At 36.9% G+C, this 20,075-nt stretch overlaps 1 protein-coding gene across 5 annotated transcripts in view; it reads left to right on the top strand.

The window, feature by feature from the left end:
- AP3S1 (adaptor related protein complex 3 subunit sigma 1) overlaps positions 1-20,075 on the top strand; it is a 76,860-nt gene that overhangs the window by 32,636 nt on the left and 24,149 nt on the right. For all 5 annotated transcript variants that reach the window (XM_086323251.1, XM_086323249.1, XM_086323253.1 and 2 more), the window contains exons 3-4: positions 2,670-2,781; positions 16,909-16,980. In XM_086323251.1, coding sequence (XP_086179377.1) covers positions 2,670-2,781; positions 16,909-16,980 — 184 coding nt within the window. The remainder of the gene's footprint in view (positions 1-2,669; positions 2,782-16,908; positions 16,981-20,075) is intronic.

Below are 20,075 nucleotides of genomic sequence, written 5' to 3'. Positions count from 1 at the left end.
TCACAAAGGGTTGGACACTACTCAGCGACTAAACACAGCACATACAAGTATAACATTAAAAAGTTTTACTTATGGGATCACACATGTATTTTGCTTATCATGTTGCACTTATATTTTGAAAAGCTTTGCATATAAACCCGTCTAGAGCAATCTCATTCTTTTTAATGACTACAGAGTACTCCTTAGGGTGAATGAACTTGCTTTCATAAAAATTTAGATAGTATATTTTATTTTATATTATGAACAGTTCTGAAGTCTGCTTTTCATATATTATGTATGTATGTGTCTAGATAAAATAAGTTCAAATTCAGATAACAGACTTTTCTATTTTTAAAATGAATAAATAAAATTGCATATAATTAGTTTTCCAACTGTTATAAATTTAAATTAATGGGTTTCATGAAAACAGTTTGTTCTCAAATGGTTTCATAGATGTTCCCTTCCATGCTTATATGTTTAATTTCTTACCAGGATATTTCCTCACTGACAATTCAAAAAAACTCAACTTTAACTGAACTTCACTGTGAATAATTAGAAATTAGTCAGAGAAACCTACACTTTTCTGTATTGTTAAGGTAGATGATGTATATTATAAAGAATAGTTTTCATAATAGAGAATTCATTCATACCTGACCATAAATTACTTTTTATCATGTAGAAAGTTTACTTGCATTTCTTAAAAGGTTATATCATGTTGCACTTAAATTTGCAAATACACACATATGATTTTTTGCTGTTAACTTGAGGCCTCCAATTTCAATAGATGTGCCTGCTTTCTGTTTTTGTATTTTAATTGAACTTCACTTATCTTGCTTAAACTTCTGTAGTTGACTTGGGTTTGCCAGTACCATCATTTCCCTTTATTCAGTCTCTTGATCTTCTAATCTCGTAGGAAGTTTATCACCCAGCACAGTGTACTGCCTGCAGTACATGTGCAAGAAATTGATTGGTCTAACCAGGGCACTGTTTGAACCAGAAAGTAAGACTTGAATTTGTGATTATTCTTTTCAGCCTTATAAAAAGTAGAAAGTAAATATTGCCTCAGAAATGGGGCTGCACATCTGATTTAATCCTAGTGTTGTTACTAACAAGCTGGTTTTATTGGTTAGGTCACTAAAATTCTTTGTACCTCAGTTTTCTCCTCTTACGTTAAATGAGATATTTGGACTAAGGATTTCTAGAATTCTGTGCTTTTTGTATTGTGTGTTACATTCTATACAAGAATTTGAATCAGTATTGTACTATATAGCTTAAAGATGAAATTATAATAAAATGTATTTATATTAATTTTTTATTTTCTTTCAATAACTTTAATTGCCATTTTAAAACATATACTTTTTAAATATTCGGTCTTCTTTTACAGCAGAGCCAGGCAGAAACGTAAGGTAAATGGCTACACTGCAGAGCCAGGAGGAGGCCTGCTCTTTGTGCTCTTTGTCCTTTCCAAGGGTCACATGCAAGGACAGTGCAAGTACACACGCAGGGAGCCTTTACATTGCGTGTCTTGTCTAGATAGTAGGCGTTTTCATTCTTGTCCAAGATAATTTTCATTTTTGGTATTAAAAGATATAAAATAATAAATGAGTATATACTTAAGGAAGTTGTTTCTACAAACTTGTGAATTTAGTATTACTTTTACTGAGTAAGAAATAAGGGCTTCCCTGGAGGTGCATGTGCAGGGGGCATGGGTTTGATCCCTAGTTGCGGAACTGAGACCCCACAAGCCTCAAGGTGAGGCCAAAGAAAAGAAATAGTTGTTATTTTCCTATGTCATCTTTGAATGTTCAGTTAGCTCTCATTATGTTTAGCTTTGATTTTTGTAAACTTAACTATGGAATAGCTAAACTATATTTAGAAAAATAAAAGGTGTTTATAATGATTCTGTATTTTTAAAATGCTGAAACTCCAATCAGTAAAAAAAAGTTTTTGGCAAAAGAATTGAATATGTCTTAGCTCTTCTACTCCAAAACAAAATGTGCTTTTGGAGAAGAACTTGATAGTAAGTCTGTCCAAAACTGAAGAAGAAATGTCCTTTTTTTTTTTTTTCCTAGTTGATAATCAATCTCAAGCTATGTAACTTACTGTGACCTATGGGATTAAATCTAGTAAGCACTTAAAAATGCACTATGGACTCATTTCTGCCTACTTCTCTGGCCTAATCATGTGCTTATCTTTCATTGATTGAAGCTTTCTTTTTCTTTATTGAGTATAGATATTTCATTCTTGATTAATTTGCTTTTTTATTAGTTTGCTTATGTCTGAAATGCTCATCTCTAAATTTTTCTTATCATTAAATGTCAGCCTAAATATCAACTCTTTTAACTCCCAATCAGAAAGTAGCAAATCTGTCGGTGTGCCGTTGTCCTGTTTTGATTCTCTAAGTAGTTCCTTCCACTTACTTAGTTCCACTTTCTCTTATTTGTTCATTGCTGCTTACCCACGCTCAGTGCCTGACACATAGTGAGTACTCAGTGAATAACTGAGTGAATGAACTGAGATTAAGCACTGGCATCTTTTACTTGACTTCTCTGAAGATAACAGCCATCTAGTTCACTTGATACCTTCATTTTATAGAAAGTTTTTAAAAAAATGATCAGTTTGCTTGAGTTAACGAAAATGTTTTTCAGTTTGTTTCTATAACATTCCAATTGTTTTGTTTTGTCATTTAGATTAATCGGAGGATCTGACAACAAACTGATTTATAGACATTATGCAACATTATATTTTGTCTTCTGTGTGGATTCTTCAGAAAGTGAACTTGGCATTTTAGATCTAATTCAAGTAAGTTAACACTTGCCTCTTACTATCTTAAACAACAACTTTGGCATTTTTGTTTTATAAAACTTCTGTGTTCTTAAATTTTCTATAGTGATGTTTTGTTTGGTAAGAAATAAAGTATCCCATAGTAGATGTTGAGTGTGTAAAAGAAGGGTGGGGGATGTAGAAACACACAGACTGGTTTAACCTGATGGGAACTGACGACAGCTAACGTCTTTGTGCCCGTTTTCCTGTTCACGTAAGTCACCAGAGGAAGCCCTTTACCACATGTATCCAGATCTAACCCAAACCTGCCCCTTCCTGTCTCCTGCAAGTCTGCCTCAGTGTCCCTGTAAACTCAAGGTCAGTTATCAGCAAATTCCTTCAGCCTCTTCTGTTAATATTGCCTTCCATCTTTTTGCTGTCAGTTAAATCTGGCTTCCCTGATGATAATACCTGCCACCTTCTCAAACAGTAGTTTTCTCTCCTCTTTTCTTCACTTCATTGAGCCTGAAGGGTGTTCTCTTTGCTTTTCATTTCTTTTTCTAGACCTTTTTCTCTTCTAAAACATCTCCAGACTTTATCTCATGTTCTCAAACCATACCTCTTTCTACCCATCCTTTCTACCCACTGCAGTAACCTCTCACTCCCTATTCATGGGAGATTTTGTCAGAAACTTTCCGTGGTCTGAGATTTTACTCTACCTGCAAGCTAAAACTACCACGGTTTCATGGATGCTAACAAAAGATGGAGGGAGGGGAGTGGTGTTTCTGGTGTCGAAACAAAGGACTTTATTACTAACAGCAAAAGCAGTAGCCGGAGTGACAGCATTTGCTTTCACTGGTTACTCAAGTCCCAGTTCCTAAAGTGTGACTCGATAAGGTGTCTTTTCGTAACAGACACTAAGCATGTCTGCCCAGGTCCTAGAGGAAGAGAATGTCTTCCAAGCAAAGGAAAAGTACCCTTTGCTTTGGAGGGAAACACTATTTTCCAAGGCGGTTGGCTATACAAGTTTGCTTGGAAAGTTAATCCACAATAAAGGTAGTTAGTACCTTTGTTCACATGATGTAGAGGAATGGAAGACCCATGGAGAATTGTCTCCAGCAGATACTAGTTCTTAGTCCCGTGACATTCACTCCAGTACTGCTTGTATTATAATTCTTAGGTATTCCCACATTCATGTGGGCAATTCATTCAGTACACTGGTATCTTCAAACTGAAATTCCTCTTCTCCAATGAATTTTGCCTGTTATCCCACTCCAGTACTCACTTCTAGACCTTGTGTTTATCCAGACTTCGGTCCCTCACTGTTTCCACTCTCTGCTACCATCTCTTATCTTTTGATATCACAGTTTCTGTTACTCCAGTGGTTCTTTGAGCCTACTGGGACCCTCAGTCCTTTTCTTTGGTTGGTTTTTTTTTTTTTTTTTTTAGGATAAAAATATTTATTGACAGTTTTCTAGCTATAGTTATATATTCTAAACTATTCAATGTTTATTAATAAATAAATGGCAATTTTAGAAAAATAGATATTTTTAGGATCCTGTATTCTCTTCCTGTGTTTTTTGTCTTTTCAGTGGATCTTTGGGATCTTCTCTTTTAAATCTATCTTTTTCTCACTGTCCCTGGTCCTCCTGATGTCTAACTTCCTTGCCCAGCTTAAATTCCATGGTCAATCCTGATAGTCAGAGGCTCGCATATACTCAGCTTTTTGCCTATACCCACACATCTGAGAAAAAAAAGATAACCATACATGCTGGCCTCACTTTAAATTCATGGTCCCAGACCTTAGGGAGTCCTTAATGCTAGCCAGTAATCATATTATATTTCCCCGGTCATTTCACTCTCCCACACTCCTAGACAATGGCTGATACATTCTCCTCCTTTCTCAAACCTCTAGCACTTCTCCAGCATATAGCTTCCTAGTTTGTTAGGCAACCAGAAGGGAACTTCCACAGACTCTGTATTTGCATCCTTGCATTCTGTCCTTTCTGTAAGAGATGAGTGAACTTTGCTCCTAGCTAAGGCCAGCTCCCCCACTTATATACTAGTCTGCTGCTGCTGCTGCTGCTAAGTCGCTTCAGTTGTGTCCAACTGTGTGTGACCGCATAGACGGCAGCCCACCAGGCTCCGCCATCCCTGGGATTCTCCAGGGAAGAACACTGGAGTGGGTTGCCATGTCCTTCTCCAATGCATGAAAGTGAAAAGTAAAAGTGAAGTCGCTCAGTCATGTCTGACTCTTCGCGACCCCATGGACTGCAGCCCACCAGGCTCCTCCTTCCATGGGATTTTCCAGGCACGAGTACTAGAGTGGGGTGCCATATAAACTAGTCTACTTCCTCCTCATTGCTCTGGCATGTTTCTCTCTTCTGTATCATTTTTTCTTCTCTTCTAGATTATTCGCACTAGTCTATAATGTGTTAATATGTTCTTCCATCTTAAAAATCCTGTCCCTCCTTTCTTCTCTAGCCACTGCCTTATTTCTTTCCCTCTCCTTATAGCAAAACACTTTAAAAATGTTTTCTATATGCAGTGTCTTAAATTTTCCTTCTCCCATCTTTCTTGAACACGTCCCAATCAGGTTTTTCAGCTCCGCTATTGCTAACTTTAAAGGTGCTTCTCAGCCCTCCTTTAGATCAAGATTATTTGGCACTCTCTTCTTCATGAAATATCTTCTTCACTTGGCTTCCAGGACACCATGCTTGTCTGGTTTGCAGCCTCCTACTTGAGTTGCTTCATTTTAGTTTCTTGATCTCTCTCATATCTTCTCTGGCAAAAACTCTGGAGTATACAGAATCCACTCTGCACTGCTTCTACATGGTCCATGCCACCATCAGCTCTTGCTTGGGTTATTTCAGTAGTTTTCTGACTGGTCTTCCTGCTTCCACTGTCTTTTCCTTTTTGCCCTTTCTTAGTAGAACAGCCAGGGTGATAGTGTTCAAATATGTTGTGTTTTACACTCTTCCATATTGAATTCTCAGTGGCTTCCCCTCTCACTCACAGTAAAAGCCAAATTCCTTATAAATGACCCATGAATCACATAATCTGACTCTCTTCCCCATGCCTTATTACTCATCTCCATTTTCTAGTGTTTTCCCCTTTGCTTCACCCACCCTGGCCTCTGTGTTCCTCAGATACACCAGGTTATGCTTTTACCTTACAACCTTTGTACTTTCTGATCTTCCTACCTGTATTGTTCATCCATCATTGATTACTATTTTGATATTATTGCTGATCTTAATGGATATGACAGCATGGTTGTTACTGCTTGGATGGGAATTAAAAACCAAATATCCTTTGTCATATCTGAAGTCTATCATGTATTTATGAAAAGTGGAAACTGTGTCTTGTGTTTTGCAAAACTTCTTAGCCATGACTATTTGAAATGTTGGTAATATGTCTTGATCCTAAATAAAATACAGAGAAAAGAATTTCAGGAGAATTGTGTTATCTTTCCATTTCTAATGTAGACTTGAGCTGTTTTTATAAGAAGATCCTATTGAGTTATTACATGTTGATCTATTATGTCACAAAAAAAGAAACTTTGTATAATTTGCCTTACAGAGATAGGTTCTATCAACTCCTGTGAACATGTTGGAAGTTCTGTAGTTACTGTCTTGCCCCTGTGGTTATTACAGATCTTTAAAGAAGAGGGACTGCTGAGTATGCACAAGTTAGTCATTAAAAAAAATTGATTGAGTAAACAAAATGGAAGGGAGTAGCTTATTGTTTCTGCTTCTGTCTCATGAAACAAACAGCCTTTCAAAGCTTATTTAGAACTGATTTTCTGGCCTTGTTCATCCTCTAGTTTTGAGAAAGGCAAGTGTAATACAAGTAAAAGTGGAAAATTATATAAATCAAGAGAGTTTAGATCAAAACCTCTTGGTTTTATATTTTTGTTAGAGAATGGGTCAAGAAAACTTAATCAACATCGGTATGTGATGACTAAATACATGTTTCATTGTGGTTTTTTGAATATTAAAAATGATACAATTCAAATGCTCATTGGCCACTCATATTAGTACTTTCATGCAAAGATTTTGTGTTTCTAAGGCACCAGTGTGCTGTGTCAAATTTGACTGTTTATCTTATGTAAAATCCGAAAGAAGGACTTGTTAGTACCTTCCTTGTGAGATTTATACGAGCATGCCAGCAAGCTGAATAATCAGCTTCTATTTTCTTTTAATTCTTTGTTAGAGGGAAAAGATGGCCTTTTTTTCTTTCTTGTGCGTGCGATTTTAGTGTGATAGTGACTGCAGTATAATCCAGTTTCAGAGTTGTAAGCTAGCCCTTTTGAAGTCCTTTCTGTTGTAGCATATCTTCATTGGAAGTGTTGAAATATTTACACAGAGTGAGAATAGGACTCCATTAAATATTCATGTTGGTTGTGTGAGTTATTTATAAGCACAGTGTCCTCAATTAATTTAGTATGCCACGCTGATAATGGAGGCATAGAAGTTTACTCAGTCATTCCAAATTTTGTAACAGCTTTCTGCTGCATGATGTCACATGTAGCAGTTATTCAGTGTCAATCTTGTTCAGTTATAGTTAGAAAGAAATGGAGAATAAACTGCTAAACTTTTCTCTAAATTTAGAAGGATATGTTTTGACCTTGGTGTTAGAATATGTATATAAACTAGAGTTCTTATATATGTAGCATCTATATATAGCATTATATATATGTAGTACTGTTACACAGACTTTTGTGAAGTTATCTTACTTATTGCTATTAAGGTTAATTTAATATGATAGTGAGCAAGTCATTTAATGCTTACAGACCTTGAATTTTTTTCAGTTGTAAAGTATGCCTATTTCAGTATACTTCCTATAGACCTTATGAGTTGTTAGAAATATCAGTCAATTAAAGCACGCTAGTGGCGATTAAAACCATTCAGGCCCTGCTTGTACTTTGGGCAAGTTATTTAACCTCTTTAACCCTGATTTTGCTTGTCTGCAAAATGGGGGTAATAATAATAATAACAATAGCGCATAGAATAGGTGCAAGCATTAAAAAATATATAGTGTACGTGAAGCCTGTTGCTAAATGACTGACTTATAGCAGTCAATTTTTTTAGCTGACATTATCATTAAAGCATGTATTTATGAGGATAGTGTATAAAGTATTATTCATTAACACACAAACTGAATTTGGTAAAGAAGTCTAATTTTTCTTTTTCATTTTTACAAGAATTTGGGCTTCTTTTTATTCTATATGGTCTTAGATGAAGTCTTAGGAGGAATTCTTGGGCATAAGCCTATCCCTCTAAGCCACATAACTCTATCACAAAGCAGAATTCCTCCTAAGACTTCATCTAAGACCATATAGGATAAAAAAAAAGGCCAAATTCTTGTAAAAATGAAAAAGAAAAATAAGACTTCTTTACCCAATTCAGTTTGTGTATTAATGAATAATACTTTATACACTATCCTCATAAATACATGCTTTAAGCCAAGAGGGTTTCCCTTGTGGCTCAGCTGGTTAAGAATCCACCTGTAATGCAGGAGACCTGGGTTCAATCCCTGGGATGGGAAGATGCCCTGGAGAAGGGAAAGGCTACCCACTCCAGTATTCTGGCCTGGAGAATTCCATGGACTACAGTCCATGGGGTCGCAAAGAGTCGGACATGACTGAGCAACTTTCACATAAGCCAAGAACACTCAGCTGAAGATTCTCTGGTCTTTGCACTATCGTATAGGAAGCTGTGCTGATGTAGATACCACTACACATGGAATAGTGTGCCAACGGAGGGCTCACACCTTCCACCACATCATTGTTCTCTTATTACAAAGATCAGCTTCATTGAAAGTATCCTAGTCCATAGGGTGGCATATACATTACTTAAGCTTTGAGCTGTACATGTTGAGGTGCCACCTATTTTTAAGAATTGTCTGGGAAGCCTAACTGACCAGCTCTTGAGGACTGTGGGAAGTTGCAGCTTCCCTGTTGGGGACTGAGAAGGATAAGCCCCTGGTTCCAGACAGAGATAAATTCTGGTGCAGTTCCTCCTGCTGGAGAAAGTGGGAACCATGGCACGATTTGGCACGATTTGTTTCTTTTCTGAGCAATCCACAGTGATCCAGGCACACCCAGGATCATTTTAGGAAAATTCTACTTGTTGCACTAGACTGTGTTACCAGAGTATTAGAAATTTCTGTTTTTAATAAGACTTGTTTTTTATGTATGTAGGAAACCAAAAAATAGTTCTGTAAACAATTTGAATCAACACTGTTAGGGTGATTCAGCATTCCTAAAATCCTTTTCCTGTCTTATTTTCATTGTTGAAATATTGAAATTACTTCAATATAATAATTGAAGTAATGCATTTTTCAGTTATTACCATTGCTGTTTTTTCATGATAAATCCAGGTGTCAAATTTGATGATGCTCCCTAGTCTATGGAGAAGGAAATGGCAACCCACTCCAGTACCCTTGCCTGGAAAAGCCCTTGGACAGAGGAGCGTGCTAGGGTTGCAAAGAGTTGGACACGACTGAGCGACTTCTCTTTCCCTTTCCCTATTCTAATTTACATGTTTTATTGACCTCTCAGCAGTCCCCTTGGGAGGCATTATAGTGTCAAGTTGGTCTTTGGAGTTTGATGGTATGGACTTAAGTATTGGTTATGTCATCTAACAGTTCTGTAACTTTGAGTAAATTACTTAGTCTTATCCATCCCAAATTTTCTTGTCTGTAGATGCTAATATCCATACCTGCCTTGCCAGCATTGTGATAAGAATTGGAGCTAGTGTACATAAAGTAGTCAGCCCAGGGCCCGGAATGTAGCAGACACATTGTTATTACTTTATAGTGGTGAAGAACTCAAGTATGTAAAGTCAGAATTTTAGAGCTAGAAGTTAAAATTTATTTTTTTCCCCTTCACAGTAGGATTGAAAGAAAAACTCAGCTTATGTTAGTATTTTTCCTTGAAATAATGTGATTTCTTTGTCGGCATAGAATGGTAGATTTCAGAGGGGATTGGATATACAAGAGAAGAGTACCTTTTCATCTTGGTTTTTCAAAAATTTTTTTCTTTAAAATTAAAAAAAAACTTTTCATGTTGAAATTATTTTAGACTTAAAAGAGTGGTAAATATTAATACAATACAAAGAATTTTCAATACCATATCTTCATCCAGATTCTTCAAATTTAACATGTTCCATAATTTCAAGTAGGTAATTAATATCAGGAAATTTACATTTATAAAATACTAATATCTGCAGAGTGTATTCAAAATTTGCCAGCTGTGCCATTAATGTAATTTTTCTTGTTAAGTGTACAGTTAAGGTCATGTATTGTGTTAGTTTTTCTGTCTTCTAAGTCTCCTTCACTCTGTAATAGTTCTTCACCTTTGTCTTCCATTCATTTCATGTCTTTTGTACCTTGATCCTTTGAAGAGTACTAGCCAGTTATTTCACAGAGTATTCCTCAGTTTGGATATGATGTTTCTTAATGCTTAAATTTGGGTTATATATTTTTGAATATCACAAGTAATGTTATGTCCTTCTCAAATGCATCATATGAGGATATTCATGATGTCATTTTGTCCCATTACTTGTGATAAAGTGCCTGCCAGATTTACCTACTTCTCTTGCCTCTTTGTGCTTAGAATTATCTTATGGAGAATAATTTTGATAGTATATAAATAATATTTTTTCTAATCATAATTTGCTCATCAGTTTTTAGCATCTTTTGATGATTCCTGCCTGAATTATTGTGGTGTTTGCCAAATGGTGATTTTTTTCATGATTTTTATATTTACTAGTTGATATTCTATAAGGAAAAGCTAAGGTTTTTATTCATTGTATTTTGTTTTAGGTCAGTGCTCAAAATACCAGTTGTAGGGACTTCCCTGGTGGTCGAGTGGTTAAGAATTTGCCTTCCAATGCGGGGGTTACCGATTTGATACCTGGTCAGGGAACTGAAAAGATCCCACATGCTGCCAGACAGCTAGGCCCGTGGGCCACAACTAAGTCCTGACGCAGCCAATAAGTAAATACATATTTTAAAAATACCAGTTGTGTCCGACTCTTTGCGACCCCATGGGCTGTAGCCCGCCAAGCTCCTCTGTCCATGGGACTCTCCAGGGCAGGAATGCTACAGTGGGCTGCCATTTCCTCCTCCAGCAGATCTTCCCAACCCAGGATCAAACCCGCGTTTTGTATCCTCCATTTCCTTCTTTGCAGGTGGATTCTTTACCACTGTGTGCTATTATCATCCTTAGCCTTTAATTTTTTTTCATTTTTATTTAAAAAAATAGAAACTAATCACACAGTAAGAATCACTGAGTTCTTTAAGAATTCTTAAAGAATCATTATGACATGAATACAGAAAACAGCCCTTTCATCAACTCAGTTTTTTCATATTGAAGTCAAGAGTTTAATTTGTCTCAATTAACTGCTACATGGTAAATGCACAATAAATGTCTCATTTTTACTGATAGAAAAAATATCTATAATCATTGACGTGTTAGTATCTAGGTCAGCTCTAGTGGAAGTCCACTCCAGAATCCAGTCATATGCTGACTCAAGTGCTATTTACGTACTTTAAACATCATACTTTCTATAGTCTGGATCTTATGTGCACCTGTATTCATAGTTGTTCTTCAAGGGTAATTGGTCAGATTTTAAGTTCAGTCTGTCTTCCCTAGCTTTGTTAGTACAATTTTTATTGATGTTTTTTGATTCTTTATTTGAACTAAGCCAATGTTTCTCTAGAACATCTCGCTGCTGACTGAACAAAATTATTATTTTTTTGATCTCGGCATATTTTAAAATTTATGCCCTGTATTCTTGGGTTTAAGGCATTTCTTGTCTTATAACATGACACTTATGTATTTTAACACTTACGTATTTTATTTAATATTATAGATTAGAAACAATAGGATTGGTTTCTCCTGAAATTTAGCAGAAGTCCGTAAGCCTAGAAATTCTTTATATTTTTACCTAGATAGTCTAAAGAAGGGCCTGCCAAATCAGTGATACTGCCTAAGGAAATTTTCATGATATTTATGTATGTCATATTTATGTATGTATTTAACACTTATGTATTTTATTTAATATTATAGATTAGAAACAGTAGGATTGGTTCCTCCTGAAATTTAGCAAAAGTCCGTAAGCCTAGAAATTCTTTATATTTTTACCTAGATAGTCTAAAGAAGGGCCTGCCAAATCAGTGATACTGCTTAAGGAAATTTTCATGACATTTATTTTACCTAGTGCACATTTTTATTTCTGCATCTGTATATCATATTTTAATCCTTACTAACATATATCGAATACTTTTTTTGGTGAGATACTGTTCTAAGCCCTTTATATTTATTCTTTTAATCATTAAAACAACTCTGTGGCATAGGCACCATTATTATGCCCAAATGAGGCTTGGAGTTGAATAACTTGCCCTGGTTTTCATTGTTAGAGGCTAAGCTGTAATTTTAGTAGCGTACTAAGCACTCTTAGGTACTAAGCTTGTGATAGATTCCTGTTACCCTTTGTGACCCAGGCATTATTGTTGTTGTTCAGTCACCTAGTCGTGTCCGACTCTTTGCAACCCCATGGACTGCAGCACGCCAGGCCTCTCTGTCCCTCACCATCTTCCTAAATTTGCCCAAGTTCATGTCCACAGCATCGGTGATGCCATCTAGCCATCTCATCCTCTGACACCCTCTTCTCCTTCTGCCCTCAATCTTTCCCAGCATCAGTGACTTTTCAAATGAGTCAACAGTTTGCATCAGATGACCAAAATACTGGAGCTTCAGCTTCAATATCAGTCCTTCCAATGAATATTCAGTGTTGATTTCCCTTAAGATTGACTAGTTTGATCTCCTTGCTGTCCATGGGACTCTCAAGAGTCTTCTCCAAAACCATAGTTTGAAGGCATCATTTCTTTGGCGCTCGGTCTTCTTTACCGTCCAGCTATTACAATTGTTTGTGATTACTGGGAAAACCATAGCCTTGACTATACAGACCTTTGTCTACAGAGTAACGTTTCTGCTTTCACAACACTGTCTAGGTTTGTCATAGCTTTCCTGCCAAGAAGCAGACTTGTTCTTCTTCTTCTGATTTCATGGCTGCAGTCAACATCTGCTGTGATTTTAGAGCCCAAGAAATACAGACCCAGGCATATAAGTTTGTAATTAAAGAGAGAGGAGACCCAAGGAAGTTTTGTTGTTAGAAGGGCACTGGTAAGGGAGACTCAGTTTATATGTGAATGTGGCATTTTTCTGAATATCTTATGTTTATATTTATTTTTAGAAAGCTATATAAGTATTAAAATGTGGGAAAACCTAAAAAAAATTATTCTTAGTAAATTAAAAGTAATTTTTCTCCCACCAGCTTTTGAATTTCTAAGGCCAGAGATTAATGAGTAGCTACTTAGAAGATAACAGTTACCTTGAAATTGACTTTAAACTTTTATCATTAAAAATGAAACACAAGCGGGTGCCATTTACCATGCCACTTCTGGTTTTTTACTTTTTATCTTTCTCTTTGTGAAATACAATGCAGCAACAACTGTATTATTTTTTTACTGTTCCCAAAGCCCATTAACTTGGTTTTTTTTTTTTAATTTCTTAATTTCAGTTTGTAGATTATTAGTTTTGTATTGACCTTGTCCATGTAACAGATTCACAGTATGTATCTGCCTTGGGGCTTTCGATTCTAATTATAAGTAATTCTTGCTAACTTTAAAGTTAAGGAAGAGTTTTTTGAAACAGGTTTTTAAGTTTTCAACTAAACTTAGCTTTTGAACACCTTAAATCTTAAAAATTCTTTTCCTAAGTTAGGAGCATATAGTTATAATGATATTTTGCTGCAAGACACTTTTAAAAAAAGTATTTACATTTTTCATAGGTGGTATTCAGTCAGTTCAGTTCAGTCGCTCAGTCGTGTCTGACTCTTTGCGACCGCATGAATTGCAGCACACCAGGCCTCCCTGTCCGTCACCAACTCCCGGAGTTCACTCAAACTCATGTGCATCGAGTCAGTGATGCCATCTAGCCATCTCATCCTCTGGCATCCCCTTCTCCTCCTGCCCCCAATCCCTCCCAGCATCAGGGTCTTTTCCAATGAGTCAACTCTTCGCATGAGGTGGCCAAAGTACTGGAGTTTCAGCTTTAGCATCATTCCTTCGAAAGAACACCACCCAGGACTGATCTCCTTTAGAATGGACTGGTTGGATCTCCTTGCAGTCCAAGGGACTCTCAAGAGTCTTCTCCAACACCACAGTTAAAAGCATCAATTCTTCGGCACTCAGCCTTCTTCACAGTCCAACTCTCACATCCATACATGACCACAGAAAAACCATAGCCTTGACTAGACAGACTTTTGTTGGCAAGTAATGTCTCTGCTTTTGAATATGCTATCTAGGTTGGTCATAACCCTCCTTCCAAGGAGTAAGCATCTTTTAATTTCATGGCTGCAGTCACCATCTGCAGTGATTTTGGAGCCCAGAAAAGTCAAATCTGACACTGTTCCCGCTGTCTCCCCATCTATTTCCCATGAAGTGATGTGACCAGATGCCATGATCTTAGTTTTCTGAATGTTGAGCTTTAAGCCAACTTTTTCACTCTCCTCTTTCACTTTCATCAAGAGGCTTTTTAGTTCCTCTTCACTTTCTGCCACAAGGGTGGTGTCATCTGCATATCTGAGGTTATTGATATTTCTCCCAGCAATCTTGATTCCAGCTTGTGCTTCTTCCAGCCCAGAGTTTCTCATGATGTACTCTGCATATAAGTTAAATAAGCAGCCTTGACGTACTCTTTTTCCTATTTGGAACCAGTCTGTTGTTCCATGTCCAGTTCTAACTGTTGCTTCCTGAACCTGCATACAGGTTTCTCAAGAGGCAGATCATATGGTCTGGTATTCCCATCTCTTGAAGAATTTTCCACAGATTATTGTGATCCACACAGTCAAGGCTTTGGCATAGTCAATAAAGCAGAAATAGATTTTTTCTGGAACTCTCTTGCTTTTTCAATGATCCAGTGGATGTTGGTAATTTGATCTCTGGTTCCTCTGCCTTTTGTAAAACCAGCTTGAACATCTGGAAGTTCACGGTTCATGTATTGCTGAAGCCTGGCTGGGAGAATTTTGAGCATTACTTTACTAGCATGTGAGATGAGTGCAATTGTGCGGTAGTTTGAGCATTCTTTGGCATTGCCTTTCTTTGGGATTGGAATGAAAACTGACCTTTTCCAGTCCTGTGGCCACTGCTGAGTTTTCCACATTTGCTGGCATTATTGAGTGCAGCACTTTCACAGCATCATCTTTCAGGATTTGCAATAGCTCAACTGGAATTCCATCACCTCCACTAGCTTTGTTCGTAGTGATGCTCTCTAAGGCTTACTTGACTTCACATTCCAGGATGTCTGGCTCTAGGTGAGTGATTACACCATCGTGATTATCTTGGTCGTGAAGATCTTTTTTGTACAGTTCTTCTGTGTATTGTTGCCACCTCTTCTTAATATCTTCTGCTTCTGTTAGGTCCATACCATTTCTGTCCTTTATCAAGCCCATCTTTGCATGAAATGTTCCCTTGGTGTCTCTGATTTTCTTTTATTTTTTTTACTTTACAATATTGTATTGGTTGTGCCATACATCTGTAATTTTGTTGAAGAGATCTCTAGTCTTTCCCATTCTGTTGTTTTCTTCTATTTCTTTGCATTGATCACTGAGGAAGGCTTTCTTATCTCTTCTTGCTATTCTTTGCAACTCTGCATTCAGATGTTTATATCTTTCCTTTTCTCCTTTGCTTTTTGCTTCTGTTCTTTTCACAGCTATTTGTAAGGCATCCCCAAACAGCCATTTTGCTTTTTGTATTTCTTTTCCATGGGGATGGTCTTGATCCCTGTCTCCTGTACAATGTCACGAACCTCCGTCCATAGTTCATCAGGCACTCTATCAGATCTAGTCCCTTAAATTTATTTCTCACTTCCACTGCATGGTCATAAGGGATTTGATTTAGGTCATACCTGAATGGTCTAGCGGTTTTCCCTACTTTCTTCAATTTAAGTCTGAATTTGGCAATAAAGGTTCATGATCTGAGCCACAGTCAGCTCCCGGTCTTGGTTTTGCTGACTGTATAGAGTCTCGCCATCTTTGGCTGCAAAGAATATAATCAATAGTTGGTATTACTCTGGTTTAAATATTGACAACATTTTTTCTAAGTTATAAGCAAATTCCAAAGTTTTGGCAACCACATAATTTCCCTACTTTTATATCAATGTTTATTAGCAGAATTAGAATTTTCTATTTTTGTTTTAACTTGTAATCATCATATATGTTAAACAAACAGGTAAATAGTAGTGACTTTGGCTAGTAGATGTGTTTTGGGCAGTGTTAGGTGCTTATTAGGGGTCAGTCACATAGGCGTGTGATACCTCTGTGACTGAACTACTTAAGCTTCAGAACCTGAGAGAAAAAAATGTGTTCATCGTAAATCACGTTGTCAGCATAAACTGTCTGGTCATGCTGGTACAGTGTGGCCCAGGTTCTCAGGCATGCAGAAATACTCTTATCAGACAGAACCTTCCAAGGGCTCAGAGCTGGGGTCCCAGGAACTAGTCAGAGACTAGTCTGTAAGCAGTCCATTTTGGGGAATGGGTAGGGTTGACCAAGCCAGGCTTACTGAGTTACCCTTTTCCCATACAAGGTCATACAGGAATTCTAGCCAGAGTTTGAGTCCAGGTCAGTCTAATTCTAAAAGCCTGTGCTCTGTCCGTGAGTTTGAATTTTAATAATCTTTTATCCTGCTTCGCTAATTAAAAACTGCTGGCTCTGTTAGATGTGGCTGAGACTTGGACCGTGCCTGTCCAGCTTGACAGACACTTATGACAGGTTTTCTTTTTTCCTCATGTGAAGAAAGGGAGCCTGATTTGAGTATTTGTCAGTAGTTTTGTAAGTAATGGTGCTAACAATTTCTGGTTCTTAATAATTTTCAGTGAAGTTTATTTTGGTTATTACCATATTGAAAATTAGTTTAGAAGAGTAGTCTATAATTATTCCTTTTGTACTTAATACAGTTTTCATTTTAAAAAAGAGAAATGTGATAGTGGAGTTAGACATTTTAGTTCTCAGTTACAAATTGTCTGCCTTGTAGGTAATAGATTTGAATGAACTTGTATAGTTCTCAAAAGCTTTTAACCTTTTTTCTTTTCTTTAGGTATTTGTGGAAACACTAGACAAGTGTTTTGAAAACGTCTGTGAACTGGATTTAATTTTCCATGTAGACAAGGTACAGCTTCTGTATTATCAAGTTTTCTAAAATTTTTATCTTAGAAAAATTTTAATTTGTATTTGTCAAAGTAAAAATAAATTTAGTGAATAATGCTATTTTTAATCCTTTATTCAGTTCATTAGTTGTGTTTACTATGAGCCAGGCACTGTGTTTAGTGAAGAAGCTTCAGACCCTGACCTAGAGGAATTCACATCTAGAGGATGAGATGGGAATGAAGGAAATTACATTTAAACTGGATTTTTTTTTTTTTTTTTTTAGAAAAAAAGGTTAAAGGGTTCATAGATATTTCACAGACAGAAAAGGAGGGGATGACTCTACAGGCAGAAATATAAAATACATGCTTTTTATGAGGGGAAGATTTGATATTGATCAGGAAACCTAATTTTAAAGTACCTTTACTCCCATGGATTTGGGACTTCATTCTGAACCAATTTAATTTCTTAAAACGAGTGTTTTTTGGCCTTGTTGCTTTGTTTGTTCATTTTGGGAGGGACAAAACAAAATAATTTTCTGCTTTAAGGGTGGTGGATTGGTAGGTGGGAGAGTAAAGACAAGGAAATCAATTAGAAGTGTACTGCAGTAGTCCAGGAAGAAATGAACTAAGGCAGTAGAGCTGAGATGAAAGAAGGTAAATTGATAGGACTTGATGGTCTATTGAAAGGAGGTGAGAGCGAGGGAGAATGACTGAATTCTTTAGTGTTACTGGCTGTTGGGGATAGGGAATTTATGAGAGATTCCACTTCTACTATACATGGATTTTTTTCTCTGTTAAGTTGATAAAATATAACATTGTTTTGAATGGCTAAATCATCGAATAAAATTGTTGGCAAATATGAAAACTTTAACAAAAAATTGTGATTTTTAGAAGCTTCATTGAAATGTAATTCACATACATTAAAATTCAGCAGCTTTAAGCATACATTTTACTGAGTTTTGGCAAATGCATTTAGTTATGTACACTACCACAATGAAGACATAACAAAAAAATGCATTTTATTATTTGTGAACATCAGAAGAATACATTTACCATTAGCCAGTCCTTTAGGTCACATTTCTCATCTAAGTCATTTACTTTCATATATTGACTCATTTTGCATAAAGAACTTAACCTGGATATTTTTAAGAGAATTCTTTTTACTTTTCTATTGCTTTTTTCTATTATCTATCTTATGCTATTTGCACTTACAAAGACTCCTGTTATTTTTAGGCCTTAGGGTTCACAATATTCTAAAGTATGTTTTGGTACATGGCTAAAATGTTTAAAATTCTATTTTTAAAATGATTGCTCAGAGATCATTAGACCAAATGACTGCTCAAATCATTATATGTTACATGTAGCAATTTTTTGAGAAAATGGAGGATTCTATTGTAAAATGTTGCAGTAGGAATAAAGTTGTTGCATTTGTAATAGAAAACTTTTCCTTAATAGAAAAATGAAACTCTTACATATATATACCTTCCATACATGGCACACGGTGTTTTTATAACTTCTATTTTACATTAATATACATTCATTTTAGAAAAATCAGAAAAAGCAAATAAGAAAATAAATAGAAGCCATCTCAATTTCAGAGATTGTCTAGTATTAAAAGATAAGTTGAGGTACATTAAACATTTTAAGTTTATTTGCATAAAAATGGATTCAAATTGGTCAGCACCTAACCAGAACTGGTTATGAGCACTCCACTGATGCAAGCTAAATGAAAGGCGTTTATAGAGAAGAAGCAGAAGCAAAGCAAGGGAATTATCTGATGAAAGTGAAAAAAATGAAAGTTGCTTGAAAGTGAAAGTGAATGGCTATTGCATGAAAGTTGCTCTTTGCGACCCCATGGATTACATAGTCCATGGAATTCTCCAGGCCAGAATACTGGAGTGGGTAGCCTTTGCCTCCTCCAGTGGGTCTTTCCAACCCAGGGATCGAACCCAGGTCTCCCTCGTTGCAGGCAGGTTCTTTACCAACTGAGCTATCAGGGAAGCCCTGGCTGTTGCTTAAGCAGTTACATTATTTGGGAAAGCCAGGTTGGCTGTGTATGTTGGTTGGTCTTAGGTTTTGATTTCTTAACCTTGAGGCATTTCAGGCTTAGGTTTCACTTTGCTCATGCAGACTGTTAATGTATTAGAACCACCCCGGTCTAATCACCTCCTTGTTTAATTGACACTCAGTTCAGTTCAGTTCAGTCACTCAGTCGTGTCCGACTCTTCGTGACCCCATGAATCGCAGCACACCAGGCCTCCCTTCCATCACCAGCTCTTGGAGTTCACCCAGACTCATGTCCATCAAGTCAGTGATGCCATTCAGCCATCTCATCCTCTGTCGTCCCCTTCTCCTCCTACCCCCAATCCCTCCCAACATCAGTCTTTTCCAATGAGTCAACTCTTCGCATGAGGTGGCCAAAGTACTGGAGTTTCAGCTTTAGCATCATTCCTTCCAAAGAAATCCCAGGGCTGATCTCCTTCAGAATGGACTGGTTGGATCTCCTTGCAGTCCAAGGGACTCTCAAGAGTGTTAGCATTTTAGAGTATGTGTATTTCTAGATTTTTTGGTACAATTAAGTACACAAGCAAATATGTCTTTATAGGATCATATATATAGTAAGTAGCCTGTTCATATCACACAACCATGTATCACTGTTTTGGAACCTGCCAAAATTAGCTGTGCCTCTTCTTTCTGGCCTCAAATCTTGTTTTAATTTTTCTTCAATGCAATGAGAAAAAGTTTCAGTTTAACAGAAGTTACAGACCAGTCAAGTAGACATTTCTTGTCCCTATTAGTTGTTGATGTTCAGCTGCTAAGTCGTGTCCAACTCTTTGCAGCCCCATGAACTACAGCACTCCAGGCTCCTCTGTCCTCCACTGTCTCCTGAAATTTGCCCAAACTCATCTGTTGAGTCAGTGATGCCATCCAACCATCTCATCCTCTGCTGCCCCCTTCTCCTTTTGTTTACAGTCTTTCCCAGCATCAGGGTCTTTTTCTGTCCCAATACTCTCTATCTAAAACAATGCTAGTCTTTTTTTACCACTTCTGTGAAAGTAGGCTTGTTTTCAGCTGCCCAGCAGCCCTGGACCTTTAGCAGTCAGGGATCTCCTAAATA

Source organism: Bos grunniens, chromosome 10 (assembly GCF_055505025.1).
Source record: "Bos grunniens cultivar Pamir isolate PY7600 chromosome 10, Bosgru_T2T1.0, whole genome shotgun sequence".
Lineage (NCBI taxonomy): Eukaryota > Metazoa > Chordata > Mammalia > Artiodactyla > Bovidae > Bos > Bos grunniens.
The sequence above is the reverse complement of the archived record's forward strand: the minus strand, read 5'-3'. Positions and strand labels throughout refer to the sequence as shown.